The sequence below is a fragment of the Eublepharis macularius genome, chromosome 5 (genome assembly GCF_028583425.1).
Source record: "Eublepharis macularius isolate TG4126 chromosome 5, MPM_Emac_v1.0, whole genome shotgun sequence".
Lineage (NCBI taxonomy): Eukaryota > Metazoa > Chordata > Lepidosauria > Squamata > Eublepharidae > Eublepharis > Eublepharis macularius.
Genome location: NC_072794.1, coordinates 50,938,770 through 50,961,901, shown reverse-complemented (window position 1 = coordinate 50,961,901; position 23,132 = coordinate 50,938,770). Strand labels below are relative to the sequence as shown.

Sequence of the window (23,132 nt, the reverse complement as noted above, 5' to 3'; positions counted from 1 at the left end):
GGCTCTTACAGATGCTCATCCTCCAATGTGACATATGCACTCATGTGCCAACAATGCCCCTCTGCTCTGTACATTGGACAAAAACAGCCAACCTCCATGCAAAAGGATAAATGGACACAAATCTGACATAAAAAATGGCAATATCCAGAAACCAGTAGGGGAACACTTCAATCTACCAGGACATTCCATCAAGGACTTAAAGGTCACCATAGTTCAACAGAAACATTTCAAAAGTAAAATCCAAGGTGAAGCTGCTGAATTGGCATTCATATGTAAATTAGACTCAATCAGACTTGGACTGAATAGAGACTCTGGATGGTTATCTCATTATCAGAAGTAACTGCCTTTCAGGCATTCCATTCAATTGCAGCAATGGAGAGGAGGGGTCACACACAGCCTGGATTGTGCACCTCTTTGATGACTTCTGCAACTGATTTGCATCTACATGGCCCTCACTCCTTCTAACCTGTCCCTCCTCCCCTCACCACCTATATATCTCTGGCCAGTTTCTTCATGCTCTCTATACATCTGACGAAGAGAGCTGTGGTTCTCGAAAGCTTATGCCTCAATAAAGTTAGTCTTAAAGGTGCTACTGGACTTTTTACTATTATTCACAATATATATGTATTTCTTGCAAACCTGAAGCCGTAAACAGGAACAATTTGCAAATGACTTCATTACATTAGCCCCATATACAAAATCTTTAAAACTTTATGTTTTAAAGCAAAGGGTTTTTTTAAATAAAGAAGAAAGTCTGTTCCTCATTTTAAAAAAACCAATAATTGTATAAATATAAAAGGATAAAAAACTGTTTAAATATCTAATTTAATCCTGGATGATTAAGAGGTGATACAGGAAACCAAGCACCATAATTTGCTAAAAATAATTGGAATTTTTAAAATAAGTACTATATTATATGCTTCTAATCATATGTTTATTCAACATATAGCGAACCCAATAAGCAGAAAGTTTCTTACATTATATTTTTTTGTCCTGAATTTTCAAATGGGATGAATTTATTGAAGAACGTAAAATGTAAATATTTTATGACATTATATCTCTTCTGAGTATATAAGATATATGCACACTAATCTGAATTTTTCAAAAAAAAATCCAGTTCAGTTTTTTAGGGTGTAATCTTGTACAGGTCCAGGCTGGGAAACTCACATTTACACTGACTTCACAAAATACACTGTGGCAAAAGGCTCTTCAATTGCCTACTGTGAAGTTTTGAAACATCTACGTCTTACAGAATTTTTAATTTGTGCGACTGCATTAAACTATCCAACATATTTTTTGTATGCATGTAGTATACAAGAAGTTGTTTTGGACCACTTTTAACCCTCAGTTTTATATACAAATGCATTTTACATCAGGTACAAGTGTAGCTTTCTTGGAATGTTTCAAATGAAATTCTAAACATGCAGCACACTATCACATGATTTGTGGATCAGGACCTCTTTGATCTTTCCACGGGATTTTGTTACAGTCTTAAAAATGGTATCTTCCAAAAAATGGAGCATTCATTGTTTGAAAGGAATGCTTGAAAATGTGATAATGAGAATTAGAGCTAGAATTTAAATGAAACTTCAATTATTATTACTCAATTCTTTTTCAAATCTAATTTTTATGTCCTTATACCAAGCTGTATAGTGGGAATAATACCACTGACACACACTCTGTCACACATCTGATTTATAGCATTCTGAGAACATTCTGATGTAAAATATTTTGACCAAACAGTTTGACTCTCTCCATTTTAATGAGAAGCATTAATTACTTGACACAGTAACAGCTTATGTAGCAGTGCACACTGCTATTCTCAACCTCCCCAACAGAGTATGGGTGAAGGAAAGGGTAACAGCACTATCATGCCTACTGTTCACAGCTCAACACTGGCTGGGAGAAGAAGAGTGGTATATGTGCCAGTCGCCAACAAACAACCATAGCAGGGGAAATTCACTGATGCAAATCCTGAGGTGCTGTCCCTTTACAGTGGTTCTAGCCACCTGCACATCCTAATGAGGTTGCTGATCCTCACCTGCTGATAACTCAGAAGCAGTAGTAGCTTGAGTAAGTAACCTATACTGACACTTGAAATGCTTCCACAGCAGAAACAGATATTTGGCTTAGCTTTATGCTTTTATCATACATTTCTAAGGACGTTCCATCTAACATACTCTCACAAAGTGCAAGCAAACATTTGACGAAGCACCTTACCGTTACAATTGTTGACAGAATGGAAAATCCCAATAATAATTTCATATTTTCTTTTTCGGTTTCTAGTTCTATGCTGGGCTCATTGGTGTAATTGCAGTACAGCCACCACGTAATACCTGAAACAACTAGAACATACAGAAAGGCAAGCAATGCACATTATTGTTATTTAATCCAGATTGTGCAATCTGGGTAGAAAATAATGCATATAGGGCCTCACCTTCCAAATATCTGAAAATTAAAAATGAATGAAATGTAATAATAAGTATTAATCATTCACTGGGGAAAATGTATATCATTGACACTTACTTGACTTTAATTAAAGTCAGTCTGGTGTAGTGGTTAAGAGCACGGGACACTAATCTGGTGAGCCGGGTTTGATTCCCCACTCCTCCACTTGAAGCCAGCTGGGTGACCTTGGATCAGTCACAGCTCTTCCGGAGCTCTCTCAGCTCCACCCACCTCACAGGGTGATATTTGTTGTGGGGATAATAAAGACATACTTTGTAAACCACTCTGAGTGTGCATTAAGTTGTCCTGAAGGGCAGTATATAAATCGAATGTTGTTGTTGTTGTTATTATTATTATTATTATTATTATTATTATTATTATTATTATTATTATTATTATTATTATACTACTGAAATGCAAGACAATGTATACATTGGGGATAAAATCTCTGTGTGCATGTGTGGGTAGGTAAGTAGGTAGAGAAATCTTCCAGAGAACTCCAGAGGCCTTTTTGCAGAGACTGTTACCAGTATGAAAGAACTGAGAAATCCCTTTGTCTACCAAATTCTTCATACGGCACTTTGGATTCTAGCCTTTCTATATACACGCCAAGAGGATCAATACTTACACAATAATCCAAACACAAGCAGTGCAAGAAAACTATGGATCAGAAGTATGCTGATGAATCTGAAGACTAACATCATTACTGTAGAGAAGGCTGCAATGTTTAAAAAAAAAAAAGATCAGTGCAATAGTTGACTAGAAGTACAATCCTACGCATGACAATGCAGAAATAAGTCTCACTACGTTCAATGGTGTTTACTCACAGATAAGCGTGCACAGGATTACACCCTTACTCACCAAGCTGTCTATGTGTGAATTTTAATTCTGGCTAGACATTTTGCTGCAATCTTGTTGACAGTTCATCTGCTGAAATATCACTGAAATCATACTGTTCTATTTTGCATTGCAGCCCTTGATTTCAATAATTCTAGCCAATTTTCACAGCCTAATTTTGACTCTGGCATTGATATACCAAAGACGTGGTCTTCTGAGCAGTTCTCTGTCCCCTCTAAATCAATGACATATTGCATATGTACCTACCATCAAGTCACGACTCTCCCTTTGTAGAGTAGCCCCCTATCTGAGTACCAACCTTGCTTAGCTTCCAAGATCTGATGAGATCAGGCTATACCATGCCAATAGTGATATATTACTGGCATGGATTTCCAAACACTTTCTTGGTTGATTATGTGAGAGACGTATGATCAACCTTCCATTCTTCACATATAGGGTTTTTTTGTTCATATCAATATCCAACTTAAGTATGCTTTCCAATTGCACAATTAAGTTAGCTCAGATAGGTGTAAGGAACTGTGTGAAGGGAACAGGCAATTCCATCCCATAGCAGAACAGCATCACAGCGCTAACTACAGAGCACCCAACTCACCTAAGTCCTAAACCTCAGAAGCTTTACACAATAGTGCAGTACCTCTGACTGCTACAGTTTGGTGCTAAGAATCAGAAAACTGCTCATCCATTTCTACACCAAGTGACACAGTGCAGTAGGAGGGTATTTTTATTTTCTCCCTCTGTGCTGTATGGGAGACTTTGAAGGGGGAGCAAAATTAAGACTGGGGAATGAGCAAGTGTCTCAAAATCCAAATTTCATCCTTCAGGATGAATCTGGAGTTCATAAGCCAGGGATTTTCAACTGATGGGTTGGGATCTTCAGGAGAGTGATAGGGCTACAGCTGCTAGGTCACAAGTTCCATGGAGCTAATTCTTTTTGCTGCTTTCTAGAACTTGCAGTTAGCATGCACCTTCCCTTGCCAGCAGCAGGATGGTGAAGTAAGATCACTTGGTGGACAGGATTCCTCCATGGCTCTGACACAACCTTTATGTTTGTTCTTATCACAGTGCTGGCTTGTGCCCCAGCTCTCTTGGTCTGCTGCCCACAATCCTGGCCTTGACACCAGTGAAGTCACTTCCTGTCACATGTTACTTTTTGTCACAGTGAGTCCCATGCCAACTGGGAGATAAAAGTGGGTCCCATTCTGGAAAGGCTGAGGCTCACTGTAATAAATTGTCAGAGATATGATTAGGCTGGTTTCCTTCCCCAGCTCCTCTGTTTTCTTGAACTGATTCTTAGGTGCCTTCAACAGTTTCTGGCTTTTGGAGGACAATGAAGATGATCATTGTTCACTGGATCTGTGGAACTGTATGCTTTCTTTTATAATGTTTACAATCTATTATTTGTGTGTGTACCTGGGAAATTTTCCAAGTATGTGGGCCACCTCGTCTGTGTGTGGCCTTTTCACTGTCCTACTGATCTCCATGTGACCCTCAAGTTTGCCACTATGAGTGACACTGGCTTATATAATCACACTTTTCATACTAATCTATCTCTCTTAATTGTGACAGAGAGCTAATATGAAGGACTTACAAATTATATTAAACTTACTGACAATGGCAGAACATGAAGAGTACAGTTACTCCATGGAGACTAAGATCTTTTTAAACAGTTAAGCTTCTCACTGTGCTAAACTACATGGAAGAAAATGTGTGCTGAATACATAAAAAGGTTCAAAAATACTCAAGTTGAAATTAAAAGGTGGAAATATAATTTGTGCTATAAACACCTGGGCCATCCCAGTGATTTGACACTGTGCTGGAAATGTAGACTGGACACAAGATGCACTAGATTGCAAAAGGAAGAAAATCATGACAGCCAGTCATGCCCTACATCCTCAAACCTACATAGATCAACTATTCGCCACAAAGTAATGGTAGCCAAGGAAGAAGAGGCTGGCTGACGTTTATAGAGAAAGAATCATTAAGGGTACAGTAGACAAATACAGAAAAGAAGTGCTGAAAACCAAATGGAGACATGGCAAAGTAACCCACTGTATGGTCAATACACGAAGAATACTGAGTGTAAAGTTGACAAGAGTAACGACTGGAAATGGCTAACTCGAGGGATATTGAAAAAGAGACAGAAGGACTTATATTAGGTGCACAAGAATAGGCATTAAGAACAAACCCTATGAAAGAGAAAATTGAAAAGACCATGAATGAGAAAAAGTGTAGATTATGTAACGAAGCGGATGAAACAGTCGACCCTCTCAGCAGCAGGTGCAGTAAGAATGCACCAACTGACTATAAAAACTGCCATAATAAAGTAGCTGCAGTGGTGCATTGGAATTGATGTAAAAAGTATGAACTACCATCCATGAAATATTGGTGGGAACATGAGAAAGTTGTTGAAAATAAGAAAGTTAAGATCTTGTGGGATTTCAAAATTCAAAGTTATGAACATAATGCTTCAGATATTACTGCGGATGAAAGAAAGCTAAACTGATTGCTGTTCAATCCCAAGTGACAGTCAAATTGAAGAACAAAAAGATTGAAAAGATAACAAAATTTCAAGACCTAAGATTTGAAGTTCAGCATCTCTGGGAGAAACATACAATGGTTATTCCCAGTAGTGAAAGGAGTGCTAAGTACAGTTCCAAAAGGACTAACTAAACATCTAGGTGATATCAACATACACATGATAACAACTGGCTAGTTGCAAACAGCAGCACTGCTTGAAACTTGCCACATACTAAGGCAAAATACCTTGCTAACTCCTAGGTTCTTGGATAAAATCCACATCAGTGAAGAAACAAAAAATTCCACCCCAAACATCTGATGGACATTGATGGTGGGTTCTCCTCACCATTGCACTTGGTTAACTTATTTCATTATTGTTTTGTATATTGATTTTAGTATTGTTGTTTTTTGTTTTTATTGATTTTAAACTGTTCACCACCCGGAGCCCCTGAGGATGGGCGGTATATAAACTGAAATATAAATAAATAAATAACATACAATAATGATGCATCAAACATGGTGAAATCAACACCTTCAAATAAAAAACAAAGTCCAGTTCTTAAATGGAAGGTTGCATTTATACTATGTAAAATAAATACAGCTGCTGACTTACAGAGTGCAAGGACGCACAGTCCTATTACAGTTTCTCTTCCTGCCATTATCCCGCTCAACACACGATGAAAAATATCCACTTCATTAACAACATCTATTAATACAGGAGCAAACTGGGAATAGCAGTCAGCATTTTGTGGAACACATCGGTTAAATAATGGGAAAGTAACACTGGAAGGTTTAAAAGAAACAGACAAGACATCAAAATTAAGATTTTAAACACATAATTCAGTCTAGTGGACAACAGTATCAATAACACCCCACCCCCTAAAGCTACCATACTAACAGCAAAACAATCCATCTTACACAAGGGACAATGGTAAATACACACTGTGCAAAAAAGGGTGCCCTCTTTGTCATGAAACCCCCATGTACCTACCAAGTGAATGTAACTGGAAACACAGCCACCTTTCTTGGTGGATACCAGGAAACCCATTCCAATTACTGCCACTTCTGGCCAAACATTCATCGCCTCTTTTTTCTATTGCAGTATCGGAGTCTTAGCACATTCAGCAAAAAATCTGTACTCACCATTCCACTACAGCTCCTGCACAGGACGGGGAAGTTTTGTCTTAATGACCACTTTATTTACCGCAACCGGTGAATTTAAATGCGGACATCAGAAGCAACTAGGAGATGGAGACCCTAGCAGGGCTGGGGGGGCTGGGGAGAATGATGTTGCATCAATGGTGTGACATCACTTCTTACAAATACTCAGAAGTGATGTTACTGCACTGGTGTGATGCTTTAGGATTTGCCTCAAACTCTATGGTAAAACATTACCATACATTGAGTCAGCAGCCACTAGTATAGAGAGACCACAGGGCTGTTCTTCTCTTAGCTTAATTTACTTCTCCTCTTAGAAATATATAGACTGCAACTTGAATAAGCTGTTGTACACACAGAAACTGCAGGACTATGGCTATGTTATGCTATATGCAGACTGAAGAAACATATACACTTCAGAAGCTATAGTGCCAACTATCCACAAACCTTGTATTGCATTGCCTAGGTTATTCAGAGAGTTGGAATATTTCCTATATGAAGTTATATATGCTTATCACAACCAGGGAGTTTAGTTATGATTTTAAGAAATTAAGTTTGACTGAAGTGATTGATTAATCAATTTCTTTGGCACATTCCCATAAAAATTAACAGTTAAAAAAATCCCATCATTGTTTCTTTTATTCAAGCAGAAATGACTTTCAAATCAGTAGTAACTACCTTCTTCCAAACTCATGACTAGAATATTAATTTTTTAAAAAAAGAACATAATTGCTTTGGACTCTGTTACCATTTAGAAAAAATCCAATATAAAACGTTGAAGGGCTTCTAGATAATAAAAAGAACAATATTTCTTACCTTGGTGGGACTGGTAAGGTGGGACAAAGCTCAGCAGCTTTGCGATTATATATACAACCAGTAGTGTTCAAACTGTAAACACAAAGGCAAGATCCTATGGAGAACAAAATCCACACAAAATGGTAAACTGGCAATAATAAATATGAACGTTAATAAAGGTATATGAACACTACTTGACCACATATGTTATAGGATAATAATCATCAACAATGATTTTGTGTAATCTAATATAACAACTAAAATCTCAGTACAGAAGTTCTCATGAGGTAAATATATCTCTACTATACAAAAATTAAGGCTCCAATCACCAAAATCTACTTCTAGTGTGTTTCCAACATTACTCTACTTTACTTGCATCTCAAAGACTGCCACCATAATCCAGAGATCTTCATAACAGTACCAAGGTCCCAATATGGAAGAAGAAGCCATATACCGTACCCCATTTCTGCACACAGGCTGCCATTGCTAAATCTAGGCATTTGAATATATGTAAAGAGTTAGGAGAAATAGGCAAAGGAAAACAAGTTTCCAGCAAAAACAGAGCTAATAGCCACATACTGCAGGATCTTCAGTTTCAAGTTCTCACATTTATAAGACCAGCTTTCCAGATTTATATATGCATAAATATGACTAAAACTCCAAGATATATTTGGAACAACAAACATGGATTTTTCAAGTTTGTTCTATGACTGATTGATTGATTAGATTTTTAGCCTGCCCTCCCCGCAAGCAGGCTCAGGGCAGGTTACTATCATAAATAAATTACAATGGACTACAATGGATAAAAACAATAAAATAACATCTCATGAATTTCAGTATTCCACATGGGGCACCCTTCCCCATTTTCCTGACCACCATACACCAAGGAAGAAAAGGGTGGAAGTGTGGGTTGATGAAACTCTTAACTCCCCAAGCATAGCATGGGGGGTAGATGAACCCCCCCCCCCTCATTGGTAGGAAATCGGCAAGGAGGCTAATTATATGGATCCCATGCTGGCCTCAATCACATGCCTGGCAGAACATCTCTGTCTTACAGGCCCGCCGAAAAGATATAAGATCTTGACAGGCCCAAGTGTCTTCTGACAGAGAATTCCACCAGGTTGGGGCCAAGATAGAAAACGCTCTGGCCCTAGTTGAGGCCAGCTGAGCCTCCCTGGGGCCAGGGACTACCAGGTGTTTACCTGCAGACCTAAGAGCTCTCCGAGGTACATATGGGGAGAGGTGGTCCCTCAGGTATGCTGGTCCCAGTTCTAAGTAAAAAGGAACAAAGCAGTAACTCCACTGCCTAGTGAGTATGACAAAATGTTAACAGGTGACCAAGAGAAGGCAGAACTCCGATTTTTCCTCAGAACAGAAGCTGTGTGCGCCCTTGATAATGTAGCATAAGGTTCAGGATTGTAACTCAAGACTGATGAAGACTTCAGGGACTATCTAGTTAACCTAAATGAATTCACATCTTCAGGACCAGATGATTTGCACCCAAGGGTACTACAAGAACTTGTTGGTGTACTGTCTGTCTGTTATCATCTGAGAAATCCTGAGGATAGGTGAAGTGCCACAATCTTAGAGATGGGCAAATGTTGTCCTGATTTTCTAAAACAGGGAAAAGGAAAATCCAGAAAACTACAGATAGGTCACTCTGACTTTAATAGCAGGGAAGATATTAGAAAATATGGTTTAAAAGAATAGATCTCAACAGACAACTCTCTCCCATTCTGACACATTTACAAAGTTCCCATGATATTTTGGTTTGCAAAGTGTTTATATATAGTCATGAAATAGTATCTGAAAGAGGATTCTTGTTGGAGAATCACTTTAATATTGTTCAACCATACATTTAATCAATCTGGAGAGCAATTAAGATGGTTAGGGGTCTGAAAAACAAATCCTATGAAGAAAGGCAGAAGGAAATGAGTTATGTTTTGCCAACAAAAGAGAAGACTGAAGAGGAACATGTTAGTAGTCTTCAAGTGTCTGAAGAACTATCACACAGAAAACAAAGACTTATTCTCTGTTGTCTCAGCAGGCAAAATTAAATCTAATAGTCTTAAACTACAAGAAGACAATTTACAGTTAAGTATTAAGAGAAATGTTCAAAGTGTAAGAGCTATTCAACTAATTACCTAAATGAAAGGGGCTCTCTCTCACTGGACGTCTTCAAGCAGAGGTTGGACATCTATCTATTGGATATGCTCTAACACTGGATTACCTGTGTTGAGCAAGGGATGAGACTAAGCAGCCATAAGGCCTCCTCCAGTTCTATCTATATACTACCACAGCCAAAGATGAGTAGAAAAATCAAATTTGCAAAAATACAATGGAGAGGAAACCTATGAAATACACACATCCTGCTAATACTATAGGTTTCACCCTGCCAATTTTTCATACTGTACCAGGTAGGAAAAGTTAGCAGGGGATATGTGGATTGCATACATTCTCTCTCCATTCTGTAGCCGAAAATTTTATTTTCTGCAAGGAATATGTATTCAGATTCATGAAGATTCAACGGGTTATACATATTTTTCTTCACTTTCTATTTATACCTGTTCTGTGATACTCTAAGAATCATATTTTAAGTGAAGTAGTCTTTTTTTCTTAAAGCACTCATCAAAAATTATTTTATTCATTGATTGAAATAGCAGCTTTTCACAATCCTCCATGGTGCATTGGGTATGTATATAAAACTCTAGCAAAAATACATATAACAACAACAATAACAATAATAATGTGGCCAACAGCCAGAAGGCATAGAGATATATGCAAACTATCTTATATGTCAATAAAGCCTGGTTTTACTTTTTGGCCCTTACTACCTGTAGGAATAGTATGAGAACGTGCAGAGAATCAGGTGGTGTCTCTTAGGGAAACTGGTATATTTTTCAGTTCAGAATTTGTTTATATCTGACATATTCATCATAAAAAGTACATATGTATACATGCATTTTAGTATCATCTGGTCTCTTTGAAGAAAATAAATCCTAATCCTTCATACCAGACCAAAGATTAGATGATCTACAGTGCCAGATAAATATGGAGATCTATGAAGGTAAGTATCTTCAGTCCATCTGCTGTGAGAATACCATACTGCCCAAAACTAAAAACAGTTAGATCCTTTCCAAGCAGGCTTCCTGACAATTAAAAGTAGGAAGGTGGCACTAGCAGAATACAAGAGGAAAAACTCCAAGTAGCACAAAACATTATCTATTGTTGCATTGACCAGAATCCATATAATTAGAGAATAAAGCTTGTGCGTCATTTCCCTGATTTTCTCAATATGAATTGGGAAATGTTGTACTGTTTTGGATTTTTAAATCTTTCTTAATATACTTGCTAATAGTTTATATTAAACAGTATGCCAGTACTTGAACTAATCAGGCATACTGATACCAGTATCAAGCGCCTAAAGTACATAAAATCATGAAATAACTGTTTATTTAATTAATTGTAAAACTTCTATGCTGCCCTCTCCAAGAAACCTGCTTACAAAATAAAGTATAATATAAAAGCATAAAAGTATACTTCAGAGCATATTTCAATAAAGGCAGAGAAATATTCATTTGGGACAATTAATCCTTGATGTGATAGTGTAAGTAGATTCTGACTATATATATGGGACATAGATAGAATCCAGCAAGAAATACTCAGAAAAAATGACACCATTAAAAGAGACCAAAGGTCACAGAAGAAATTGTACATGAAAAGTACATTTGAATAGGGATGCAACATTCAGGTGCTTATATGATAATGTTAGAAGCCTCCAAGCCAGGATGAAAAATTGGGAGAGCTTGGTGCTAAAAAAATCAAATAGATATAAAGGACATACCAAAAGCCTGATGGAACAGAAAGAATCAATTGAGTATAAAATCTGTAGAAAGGACAAGGAACTGCTTTGTGGATCAGTGTTGCTCAAAGTACAGCCCAATATTTATTTTTATTTTATTTTTTATTTCACTTAATTTATACCCTGCTTTTTTCCCCAATGGGGACCCAAAGTGGCTTATGCCATTTTCCTTTCATCCCTTTTCTCTCACAACAACCCTATGAGGTAAGATAATAATATCTGACAGACCCAAGGTCACTCAGTGAGCTTTCATGGCAGAGCTGGGAATCAAACCTGGGTTGCCCAGATCCTAGTCTGCCACTCTAGCCATTACATCACTTTGGCTCTCCAAACTACACTGGCTTTCACTAAACTAGAAAAATTAGGAATAAATGGCATAATCACTAAGGTGATCCTGAGACAGAAATCAGAGAAGAAACCAAAGGAGAAATAACAGGTGACTCGAGCGATCCTAATAATGATTGGTTGCTCTGGTCACAAAGCAGGGACAACATGGCTAAATATGGCTCTTCTAAATACTCTGCTACAATAATTCTGCAGAGGAGTTAGCCGTGTTAGTCTGTAGTAGCAAAATCAAAAAGAGTCCAGTAGCACCTTTAAGACTAACCAACTTTATTGTAGCATAAGCTTTTGAGAATCACAGTGCTGGAGGCTGGAGGCATGCTGGAGGCATGTAGATATGAGTATCGGTCTGTGGGTTTCCGGTATAAGGTGGTATTTATCTGTCCATTATGTAGTTGTACAGTGGTGTCCAGGAAGTGTACCTGTTGTGTAGAGTGGTCCAGGCTCAGGTTGATAGTAGGGTGAAAGTTGTTGGAAGTCCTGATGAAATCTCTCAAGGGCTTCCTTCCCATGGGTCCAAATTATCAGAAGTAACTGATTTCCTTAACAGAAGCAAACTGATCTCCATATCAGAAGCAGCTGTTTGCATCTACTCCTCCCTCCCCTCTCCTCCTCTATATCTGACCAGTTTCTTCTTTCCTTCCATGCATCTGACGAAGAGAACTGTGATTCTCGAAAGCTTATGCTACAATAAAGTTGGTTAGTCTTAAAGGTGCTACGGGACTCTTTTTGACAATAATTCTGGTGGCAGGCAGAAATCTCAACCTTATGTGTATTAAATATTAACACGAGGGGGACACGAAGGACTTGTGGAGAGCATCTCATTTAATTCCCCCCCACTATTTCCTCTTTCCCTTCCCTAAAAGCCCCCATATGTCTCAATCCTTTTAGCCCTTATCCAAAAAAGGAATAAAAATTTTCTGCTACTCAAGATTTATGAATCAATGAGATCCTAAGGGAATAAAAGTTAAAAAAACCCAAAACCATAGCCTCTCCCCTTCTCCTGCTTCCTTCCCATCCAACACCCAACCTTTGTGTGTGTGAGGGGGAGATAAAGGAAGAAGGAAATAGTGGGGGAAATGAAATGTCCTTGGAAGTCCTTACAGGTTCATCACTTGTGTTCATCACGTGAGTGTGTCTAAAAAAGAAGATAACCAGCTTCACTACATACCATTATTGTCTGCAAAAAGCTGAATGTCTTCCAAGGAATTAAGCTGCTCTTGTGGACAACTTGATACACATAATGCAACTGAGTTTATTTTGAGATTTTTTATTTCCAGGTCACAGGAGTTCAAAAAGAATACAAATCTAGGAAAGAAAGAGAGAATTTCTATTGAAGACCTATTCGTACATTTCCTTTGCTGCTTTCCCTGGCAAAACAAAAACATTAGAATTTTAAAATCTTTTTTTAAAGTGATTTTCTTACTTGCTTCATCATGCTGTTTTATCACACTCAAAAGACAGATGGTGTTTATGCTACTGATTCTGCAAGGTATGCCCTACATTTCAGTATGATAATTGGCCCTTGCCTAAGACTCCTTGGCACAACTGTAGTTTTTAAGGTATTTATATACTCCTATCTTGCAGTGCAACCCTCAGAACTTTTTCCTAGGAAATGAACAGACCCATTGGACAGACCTGAATAGGATTCTTAGTAGAATTCAGTAGACTGATCTCTATGACATATATTCATTTAATTTCCCATAAAAGTTGTTGACAGTGCTGGAACTGTTTAAAATTAAAACACTCACTTTTTGTTTGTCATGTCCTGTCCTGACAAAGGTGCGCCTACCACAGGAGTGTTTTTCCGACCACATATGTTTCCATAGCTGTCATACCCAAACACAAGTCTTTCTGCAGCTCCAGCCGTTATAGCATAGCCAGTTATAAACATCTATGAGAACACATATTATACGAGTTTTTATTCTTGGAATTCATATGATGCATGTCAAATATGTTTTTCCATACCTTCCAGCTGTCATTTTAAATTTCTGTATAATATGGCAAAATTCACACAAGCCCCTAACACTGTATTGATCAGTTCAGAGTAAAACATCTCCAGAGGGCCACAAAACAGCCACTATTCCATTTAGGATCTATTTTGGGCAAGAATGTCCAAATCTGTAGGGAAATCTATATCGGTATGTATCAACAAAAGAGCTCCGTTTTAATATTTCCCAGTGTTTCTTATTCAGGGGTCTTCGTGTGTTTCTCATGGCAAACTCTATAAACAACTGAACACTCAGCTAATAGAATAAACCCGTGGAGTATCATCATCACTACACAAAGAGCACAAACTCATATCATCATATTAGTAATGGGATCTGACTTTAGCTGTACCACCAACATAACAATAGACACTGGCTTTGCTGCACAGCTATGTGCCTTTATCAAAAACAAATAACAGATAGGGTTGCCAGGTGTCTCGTTTCCCCTAGACAGTCTCGGTTTCTATTGAACTATCTGGGGAAAACACAATTAAAATGCCAGATCCAGTATTTTTGCCCATGAGGGAGGAGCGGATGGAGACTGCAGGAGCTCCCTGGGGAAAGTGACCAGCGGGCCCATCCAGCCTCCTCAGCTGCCTGTACCACCTCCCCCCTGCTTCCACCCAGCCAGGCCAGCCTCCTCTGCGCCCAGGAAGCAGCAATCTCACGCACTCCTCAAGCAGTGGAGAAGCACCCAGCTGGCGCAGCCAGGCCAGCCTACCCCCGTGCCTGGGAAGCAGTGGGCCCACTCACCTCCTGAGCACAAGAGAAGAGCTCAGCCACTGAAACACCCAGCCAGGCTAGCCTCCTCCTGCTCCTGGATGAGGCCCCTGTCCGATTTTGGTGAGGAAGCCCTCTGGCAACCCCAATAACAAATAGAATCAACACAGAAGCCAGTGTAGTGGTTAGAGTGACAGACTGTGATCTGGGAGACCCAGATTCAAATCTCAGGCTGGTCATTCTCTCCCAGCCTCATCTATCACATGTCTGTTATTGTGAAGATAAAATGGAAGAGAGGAGAACAATGTTGTAAGCGGCTTTGGGCTTCCATTACGGAAAAAAGCAGAATATCAGTATCAAAATAAATTAATTAATCCCATTGAAGCAATGCAGATTGCCACAAACTGGCTATTTATTATGGCAGACTTTAGGATTACTACCTAGAGAGCATTGGAAAGCCAGATGACTCTGCCAACTTGCCAGTTGCTAGGCCCTACTTGAGTAACAGCCCAAAAAAACCCCACAGCAACCCACATCTGAAGCACATCAATAAAACTGAACCACTCCTCTTGCAGAATGTTATGTACTTAAAGCAAAGCAAGTTTTATAAGCACACTGTACTAGTGACTAAAGCTGTATTCAGACAAATTACCATTTGTTTACGAAATTGTGCACTCTAAGCAATGAGTGCATAAAAGTCTCTACAGTAATAATCAGGATAGTAAGAATTCCTGATTGCAGTGGATTTCGTTTTCGGTAAACATAAACTGAAATAAAACTGAAATCATCTCTAACATATCCTGTAATTTCTCATAGGGCAATGAAATTTGTGAGGGAATTTTTAGAGTATATGAATTTTAAATTTATACCCAAACCTTTCTCCCCAGTGGAGACCCAAAGCAGCTTACATCATTTTCCTCCCTTCCTTTTTTCCTCACAACAACCATGTGAGGTAGGTTAGACAGAGAGTGTACGACTCACCAAAGGTCACCCAGCAAGGTTTCATGGCAGAGCAGGGACCTGAACCCATGTCTCCCAGATTGTAGTCCAACACTCAAACCTCTATACCTCACCAGCTCTTTGTTCAGCATATTAAGCCTACAACATTTACAACTTCACCGTGGTTTGTAATATTAAAACAAAGAATAAGAGTTTAACAGCAACCTGCAAATATACACTTAGGGTAAATAATAACTGGAGCATCACAAAACATGGTGCTATGCCAGAACAGCATTAAGGCAACAGATACACATGCAATTTTTTAAAGGATTAGAGTATCAGCTTTGCAATTAGTAATGTACTTGCAGTTTAACAGAAACATCAATTAATCTGCAGCTGTTAGCTTAATATACAACATTTATGCAACACTGTCATATCCCATGAGCCTTACTACTTCACAATGAATAATGTAATGTTAGCTGCCTGGCACATTTATCCTAAACACATTCTCTTAGAATGCATTTACTGGGAATGCAAAATGTTGACTAAAAGCTTTATTGTTGCATTTATTAAAGCATTTCTACTATGCCTTTACACATAGTTCAAAGTTGGGCATTCCCTTCTAGAAAACTTGTAAAAAATGAGCTGTAAATCTGCAATACTTCACAGTAATTACTTCACAGTAGCCCCTTTTAAAATTAATGGCACATAAATTTGAGTAAGTATGCACAGGACCAAACTGTATAGAGAAAAACATTTCCATGTTTTCCAAATGTGAACAGGCACTCATTAGCTATCTCTGGAGAGAATGTGTCATAAAACTAGGGCCATAGTAAAGAATGCCTTACCTTGTTCCCATGCAGATGATAACTTTCCATTAACTTGTGCTGGATTTGATGCTGACGAGATTAGCCTTTTTTGCATGGGCAATTTTTGCCACTTTTGGCACAAGCAGAAAGTTTGGAAAAGAGCTCTTGAAATGCCGCATTGAAATCTGAAGGGGGAGTGAAGTATCCGGAATTCAGAAATAAACCTGAAAAACTATGGGGCCAAAAGCGGCAAAAAGCAGCCATGCAAAAAAGGCCTTTATTTAACTTCAGGTCATGATACTGTCTCACCCTCAATTTTCCATTTTTAAAACATCAAATCCCTATTCAGAAGATGAATTATAAAAAAAGTAGAAAGATGAAAAATTTGATATGTTCTTTATTTGCAGTACATTATCACTCCTAATTAATTCCCATGCACATCATTGACATTATGCACACACCTATTCATACACTACTTTCTCATAAGCACATTCACCTCATTCATACCGCCCTCAAATATCTTTTCTCTTTCTTCATGATTTCCCTTATGTGTGAAGTCATTGTCACATCGCCTCAGTATTCATCCGTTGCTGAATTCACACATTACAAATGCCTCATGTTCCCCCATGTAGGACTGCCAACCTCCAGGTGGTAGCTGGAGATCTCCCAAAATTACAGCTGATCTCCAGGATACCAAGATCACTTCCCCTGTAGAAAATGGTTGCCTTGGAGCATGAACTCTGTGGCAGTATACTCCTCCGAGGTCCCTCCTCTCCCCAAGCCCCGCCTTCTTCAGGCTCTGTTTCCCCAAAACTCCAAGAATTTCCCAGCTAGGAGCTGGCAACACCACCCCCATGTGTCAACAAACATGGTCAGGAAATCTGAACTTGGGACTTAATTTCCAGGTATGCGTGGGCTAGATTCCAATCAGCACCACAATGCAAGGCAAGAGCAATTTTAACCTTCCGCTCAGCACGGTTTTATCAACAAGTGAATTGGCCCAGACCGTCATTACATAAATAGAAAAGGGAGGACCAGGCACAAAACACTGAGCTTCTGGAAGGAAGAAAAAGTTTTAAAAATAATAAGAGAACTGAATGCATATTTTTTTCCACTGTGTACCTATGCCTTCACCACCACCAGGTTTTCTATTATGTTCCTTGAGCTGAATGATGACTATATAATTAAATAAATAATCCACACACCGTTGTTCAAATTCCATTAGCTCTCATGCACACCATTCTGTACTCATATTGCTCACATAACCTGTTTGTTGTATATTCCCCCCTTTCCCTGAGACGTCTATATACTCTATGCAATCTAAGAATTGGTTTTATGTGCTGTAAGTTTTTCTTTTAATTCTGAGCAGTTAAAATTGAATAATCAAATGGTAACAAACTCAGTAGTAACGTCAAGGAGGGGGCTTTCAATCTTGAACTCTCACAAAAATCAATAGAAGTTTCAAGAACTACTACACACCCTCATAAAAGCAGTGCAGCATTGTTACAACACCAAAGTAAAGGGTCTTGTGATACTCTATCCCAAGATTATCATTAATACGGCAAGCCTTTAGTTACTGTAATTTCAGTACTGCAAATTTGTTTCGATAGGAGACTACTTACCAAACCTGCCCAAAAAAGAAAGAACATCATCAGCCAAAGGGGATCTGTACATTTCCTGCACATCAGTGGACGCCATTTTCTTGATTCTGGTAACCCATCTTCAGAAACCTAACATTTAAACATTACATTTAAAAGAAAATATAACAATAAGTCTGCTTATACTAAAGGAGAAGTTTAGGTTGAAAAATAGTGCAATCATATGCATGTTTACTTGACAAATTCAGAACAATAGAATTCCCCTTCCAGGGCTGAATAGAGACATAGGATTCTTCTCTCATTACCAATGCCAATTTTCAGCATTTTCTCCCTTACTCTAATCAAACTACATTTCACATTGTACCTTCACATCTTAATGTTCCTTCTTTGCAACCCACATCTCACCTTCAGACTGGGATATAAAGACGCAGATTTCCATTCCTACTCGTATCTGATGAAAGGAGCTTGACTCTTGAAAGCTTATACCCCGGAAAATCTTGGTGGTCTTTTACAATGCTATTGGACTCAAATTTTACTTAGAAATAAACTTGCACTTTATTCTATGGGCTTGATTCCCAGATAGTGTCATCTTGCCTAGTAATTTTTTGAATAAATTTAGACTGCACATAGTGTACAAGCATTGCTGTGTTAAAAACATATGCTGTTCATAAATAATGGAGATGCTTTCCAAATTGATCAAAATTGGAAGCTCCCGTACAAAATAGTAGTACCAGCAACTGCAGAATAAAGACATATCCGCATGCACCTAATATGCTGATACACCATATTCACCCGGTGTCTTCAGTCTAGGATTGCCCACTCTGATTTGTGAAGTTCCTGGAGATTTGGAGGTGGTGCCTGAGGAGTGCAAAGGTTGGGGAGGGAAGAGAACTCAGTATGGCTATGGTATCACTCTAGGACTTGTGTTTCTCTGCCATCTGAAACCACCATTTCCTCCCGTTGTAATCCAGCTGTAATCAGAGAGAACTCAAAGCCCTGGCTAGAGTTTGGTGATCCTATTTTATCCCATGTTCATACCCATGAGGCTGATCTGGTGCTACATTCAAGAGTTTTGTGTTTACAGGCTTCCTTTGTGTGTGCGTAAAATGCCCTCAAGTCACAATCATGGTGGTCTCAGCAAGGGGGCTTTCAAGGCAAGTGAGAAGCCAATGTAGTAAGTGAGAAGCCATTGTCTTCCTTGCAGAGTCTTCCTAGGTGGTCTCCCATCCAAGTATCAACCCTGCTCATCTTCTGAGATCTAACAAGACCAGGTTATACCATGCTGCCTTCCTGCCACATAATTCCTTTAGCTTTAGTGAAAACTAGTTTGCTGGCCCTGCACACCATGACTGCAAAACATACTTGTTCATAGTTCGTAATCCTGCTTAGTTTGGAGGGGAAGTAGAAATGATGGCCTTTGCTAAAGCAGAAATAATTTCAGGAATGGAAGAGAAGGAAAGAAAAGGAGGTAGCATGAGAGTACAAGGCTTGTTCATTTCATAATAAATCAAAGCTTTGCGGTATGAACCTGAACTCTGCCAAAGAATATACTCCTGGACTCACATTAGCAAAGGTTTCCTTTTTACAACAATTGTGACTTGCTCTTTCATTCAGTTTGGAAACCGGATGATTTCAAGCTCTCGCTCACTGGTCAATTGCCAATTTCTCTCTATAAATTTCTATCACAATGTAATGGGTTAGTTTCTCCATCCTAGGTCAAATAAAAATATTAATTGATGGACTGGTTGTACTCTTGGCCTAGTTTTGATGTATTGAAATATGTGACTGCATTAGAGCACAGAAGAGTGCAGTATTCATTACAATGCTATCTTAGTTCACAAAGCAATACATCATGACAAATATCGATGTCATATAAACTTTGCCATCTTAACAATACACCACATCAGCATCTTTCTTGTTGTCTATTTGTTGGACATCTGCTATACAAAATTGTTCCAAAGATAGCTCTTTCTTACAACAAGAAGCCAGATAGCATTTATTTTTATTTATACCAGCAGTTCTGAACCTTTAATCCATGGCAGTTTTGAGCCTTTAATCCATTGCTGCCCACCAAGTATGCAACATTTCTGTCAAATTCCACCCCATGAGCTACACATATTTATGATATATTCCAAAAATGCCTAAATGTCCATTTGCCCTCCTCCCAAAGGTCTTAATGTCCGCAAGAAAAATTACACTCAAGCGTCTTTATTGCCCTACTAGGAACCACTGATTTATACCCGGATCCAGTAGCACCTTAAAGACCAACTAGGGCTTCCAGCGCCACCTTTGACTCTTGAAAGCTCCTAACCTGAAAATCTAGTTGGTCTTTAAGATGCCATTGGACCCGAATCTTGCTCTTCTACTACAGACCAACAGGGCTACCTACCTGAAATTGATTCAAACCAATGTCCTAATGGAAACTTTCAAGGCAGCTTATTTAAAAATTACATAAATATTAACCATTTTGCAATACGACTGTGGTGAAAAACTTGCACTGACGTATTATCACCAAAATCTACTCAGAGAGCTATTTAAGGGCAGAACTTGTTTTCTCCACACACGCACCCATCAACCATACGCTCCCTCCCCAAACCGTGAACTTTGTGGAACAGCCACAGGAGAAAAAAAGACACCGAGCCAGGAGGCCCTACCCATAGGGAGCGACAAGAAAAGCACCTGCCGCCCTAGACGGAAGCAGCTACTCCGCCCGTAAGCACACAAAACTGGGTGAAGGGGCTGAGAGAGGAAAGTGCGCCGCATGGGGCTGAAAGGGAGCCCCTCCTGACAGCCCTCGGGTCGCCCTCAGGACCGCGGAGGAGGCGCTGCGCGGCTGGCTCAAGAAAACAACGCCTTGCCCTCTGGGGAGGTGCAGCGCTTCCCTCAGCCGCCGCAAACGCCTTTCTCCTCCTCGCTGCCCCCTCCTTGCCGCCTCCTCCTCCTCCGCACACTCCCAGGCCCCCTCCGAGCCAGCCTCCCGCTGTGTGGTCTCTTACCACGTACTCGCCGCTGAAGCACGCCATGGTGCGCTTTTTCCCGCCTCCGCCTTCCCCTCTGGGGTAGCCTGGGCGGCTCCGTCCTGCTTTGCCAGCCTGGGGACGCGAGGCTCTTAAAGTTGGGCGCGGATTGCTTACTTAGCAGGCAGCCACCTACATACCGACCCGGCGGCTGGCTCGGCAACCCGCAGCCCGGTGGTTTGGCCGTGAAGCGCCGCCCTGTTTCACCCACCCCTTTCGCTTCAGAGCAATTTTTAAAAAAATCCCCACACGCACAAGGATTTCCCTTTTTGGCTTGCTTCGCGGGTGTCGATGCGAGTTTTATGTCCTAGAAAAGGCGACAGAAGCAGGCGTACAAAATGTCTGGAGCCAGTTCAACAACGAATAATCATACCCGCTGGAGCTTCTAGCGAAATGACACCTTGAGCCTCATCCTTTTCATGTTTGCCTGGAAATACAGTTCCAGCTCTGGGTCGAGAAATTCCCTGAGATTTGGGGGACAGAGCATGGGAAGGGCAGGCTTTCGGCAGGAAAGGGGTTTTAGTGGGGAATAATGCCACCTTCCAAAGCAGTCATTTTCTCCAGGGTCGAGATCAGTTATAATTTTGGGAGATCTCCAGGCCCCAAATGGAGGTTGGCAACCCTACCTGAAAGCGAGGCCCATTCTTCCATCCCATTGGGTTTATGCTTAGGAAAAGGTCACACAAGGTGGCCGTATGTAGGCTGGGTGTAGTTGTATGATTGTGAGATCACTGGTAAAATTCCAGGAGGAATGAGGTTGGGAGAGAGTAGAGAGAGGCACGGATTCAAATTGCTGCTCAGTGACCAGGCACGTTGGTAATCTTGTGCCAGTCTTCACAACTTGGTTGCTGCGAAGAAACAGGAGATACATGCTCACTGAAGTCCTTGGAGGAGATATGGGATAAATATATCTTAAAGAGATTTGTGTGAGTGACAAGAATACATTTGGAGCTACCATGAAAATATACAAACAAGAAATGCAACTATTTCACAACGGGTAAAACTACAGTATTACTTCTTTCTTAAGAATTTTTTAAAGAAAATTCCTTTTTCTCTACATTCCAATTACGTTTCTCTCAGTCTACAGAGCCCTAGGCAAAGATAAGCCCAGTCCTCCCCTACGGAACTCTCTTGTGTCCTGGAATTCTATTATTTGCCAAAGTTCAGACATCACTCTGAGCTTCTGGGAATGGTTTCTGACCCATTTATTTATTTATTTATTTATTTATTTATTTATTTATTTATTTATTTATTTATTTATTTATTTATTTATTTATTTATTTATTTATAGCCTGCCTTTCTCACTGAGACTCAAGGCGGATTACATAGTGTGAGATTAGTACCATCAGTAGCAAGGACAGTGTCAATGACATTTCCATAAACAATGTCATAGGGTAAATGAATACAAGTTTACAAAGACATAGCATTAGCAGAGATCCAATACGGGGTGGAAACAGAACATAATCAATACTTGGACTGACATTAGACAACATGAAGCACAGGTAGTATATAGGAGTACATATTTAAAGCAACAGATAATATGTAAGGCAACATAATGAAGTCTACAGTTCCTAACTCATTAGCGAAACATCTGAGACCTCCTTCCTACAATATCACCCTCCTATCTGAGTAAAAAGAGCGTGGGGGCTATCCTGACCTCAGGCAGGCCATTCTATAGGGTAGGGGCCACCACAGAGAAAGTCTGTGTGCGGGCGGCTGTTAATTTCACCCATGTGCAGCCTGGCACCTGCAAGAGACTCTGTTTGGATGAGCGAAGCTGCCATGGAGGGACATAGGGAGGGAGGCGGTTCCATAGGTATGTCAGGTCAAGGCTGTGAAGAGCTTTGTATGTAATAACAAATACCTTGAATTGAGCACGGTAACTGATAGGTAGCCAATGGAGTGACTGTAGGGTGGGAGTGATGTTCAGGCTCCTGCTCGCTCCTGCTAATAGTCGAGTTGCAGCATTTTGCACCAAATGGAGCCTCCTAGTTAACTTAGATGGGAGACCAACAATAGTCAAGTTTTGATGTTACCATAGCATGGATCCAGGTGGCCAGGTCAGCTGTGTCAAGATAAGA

At 39.7% G+C, this 23,132-nt stretch overlaps 1 protein-coding gene across 1 annotated transcript in view; it reads right to left on the bottom strand.

Moving 5' to 3' along the window:
* Nucleotides 1–21,209, bottom strand: part of SLC44A3 (solute carrier family 44 member 3) — a 56,107-nt gene extending 34,898 nt beyond the window's left edge. Inside the window, exons 1-8 of the mRNA XM_054981931.1 lie at nt 21,031–21,209; nt 18,059–18,166; nt 13,732–13,874; nt 13,152–13,288; nt 7,798–7,891; nt 6,437–6,606; nt 3,077–3,166; nt 2,221–2,345 (exon numbers count right to left, since the gene is read on the bottom strand). Of these exons, the coding sequence (XP_054837906.1) occupies nt 2,221–2,345; nt 3,077–3,166; nt 6,437–6,606; nt 7,798–7,891; nt 13,152–13,288; nt 13,732–13,874; nt 18,059–18,166; nt 21,031–21,057 (894 nt within the window). The 5' untranslated portion in view covers nt 21,058–21,209. The remainder of the gene's footprint in view (nt 1–2,220; nt 2,346–3,076; nt 3,167–6,436; nt 6,607–7,797; nt 7,892–13,151; nt 13,289–13,731; nt 13,875–18,058; nt 18,167–21,030) is intronic.
* Between the last annotated feature and the right edge of the window lie 1,923 nt (nt 21,210–23,132).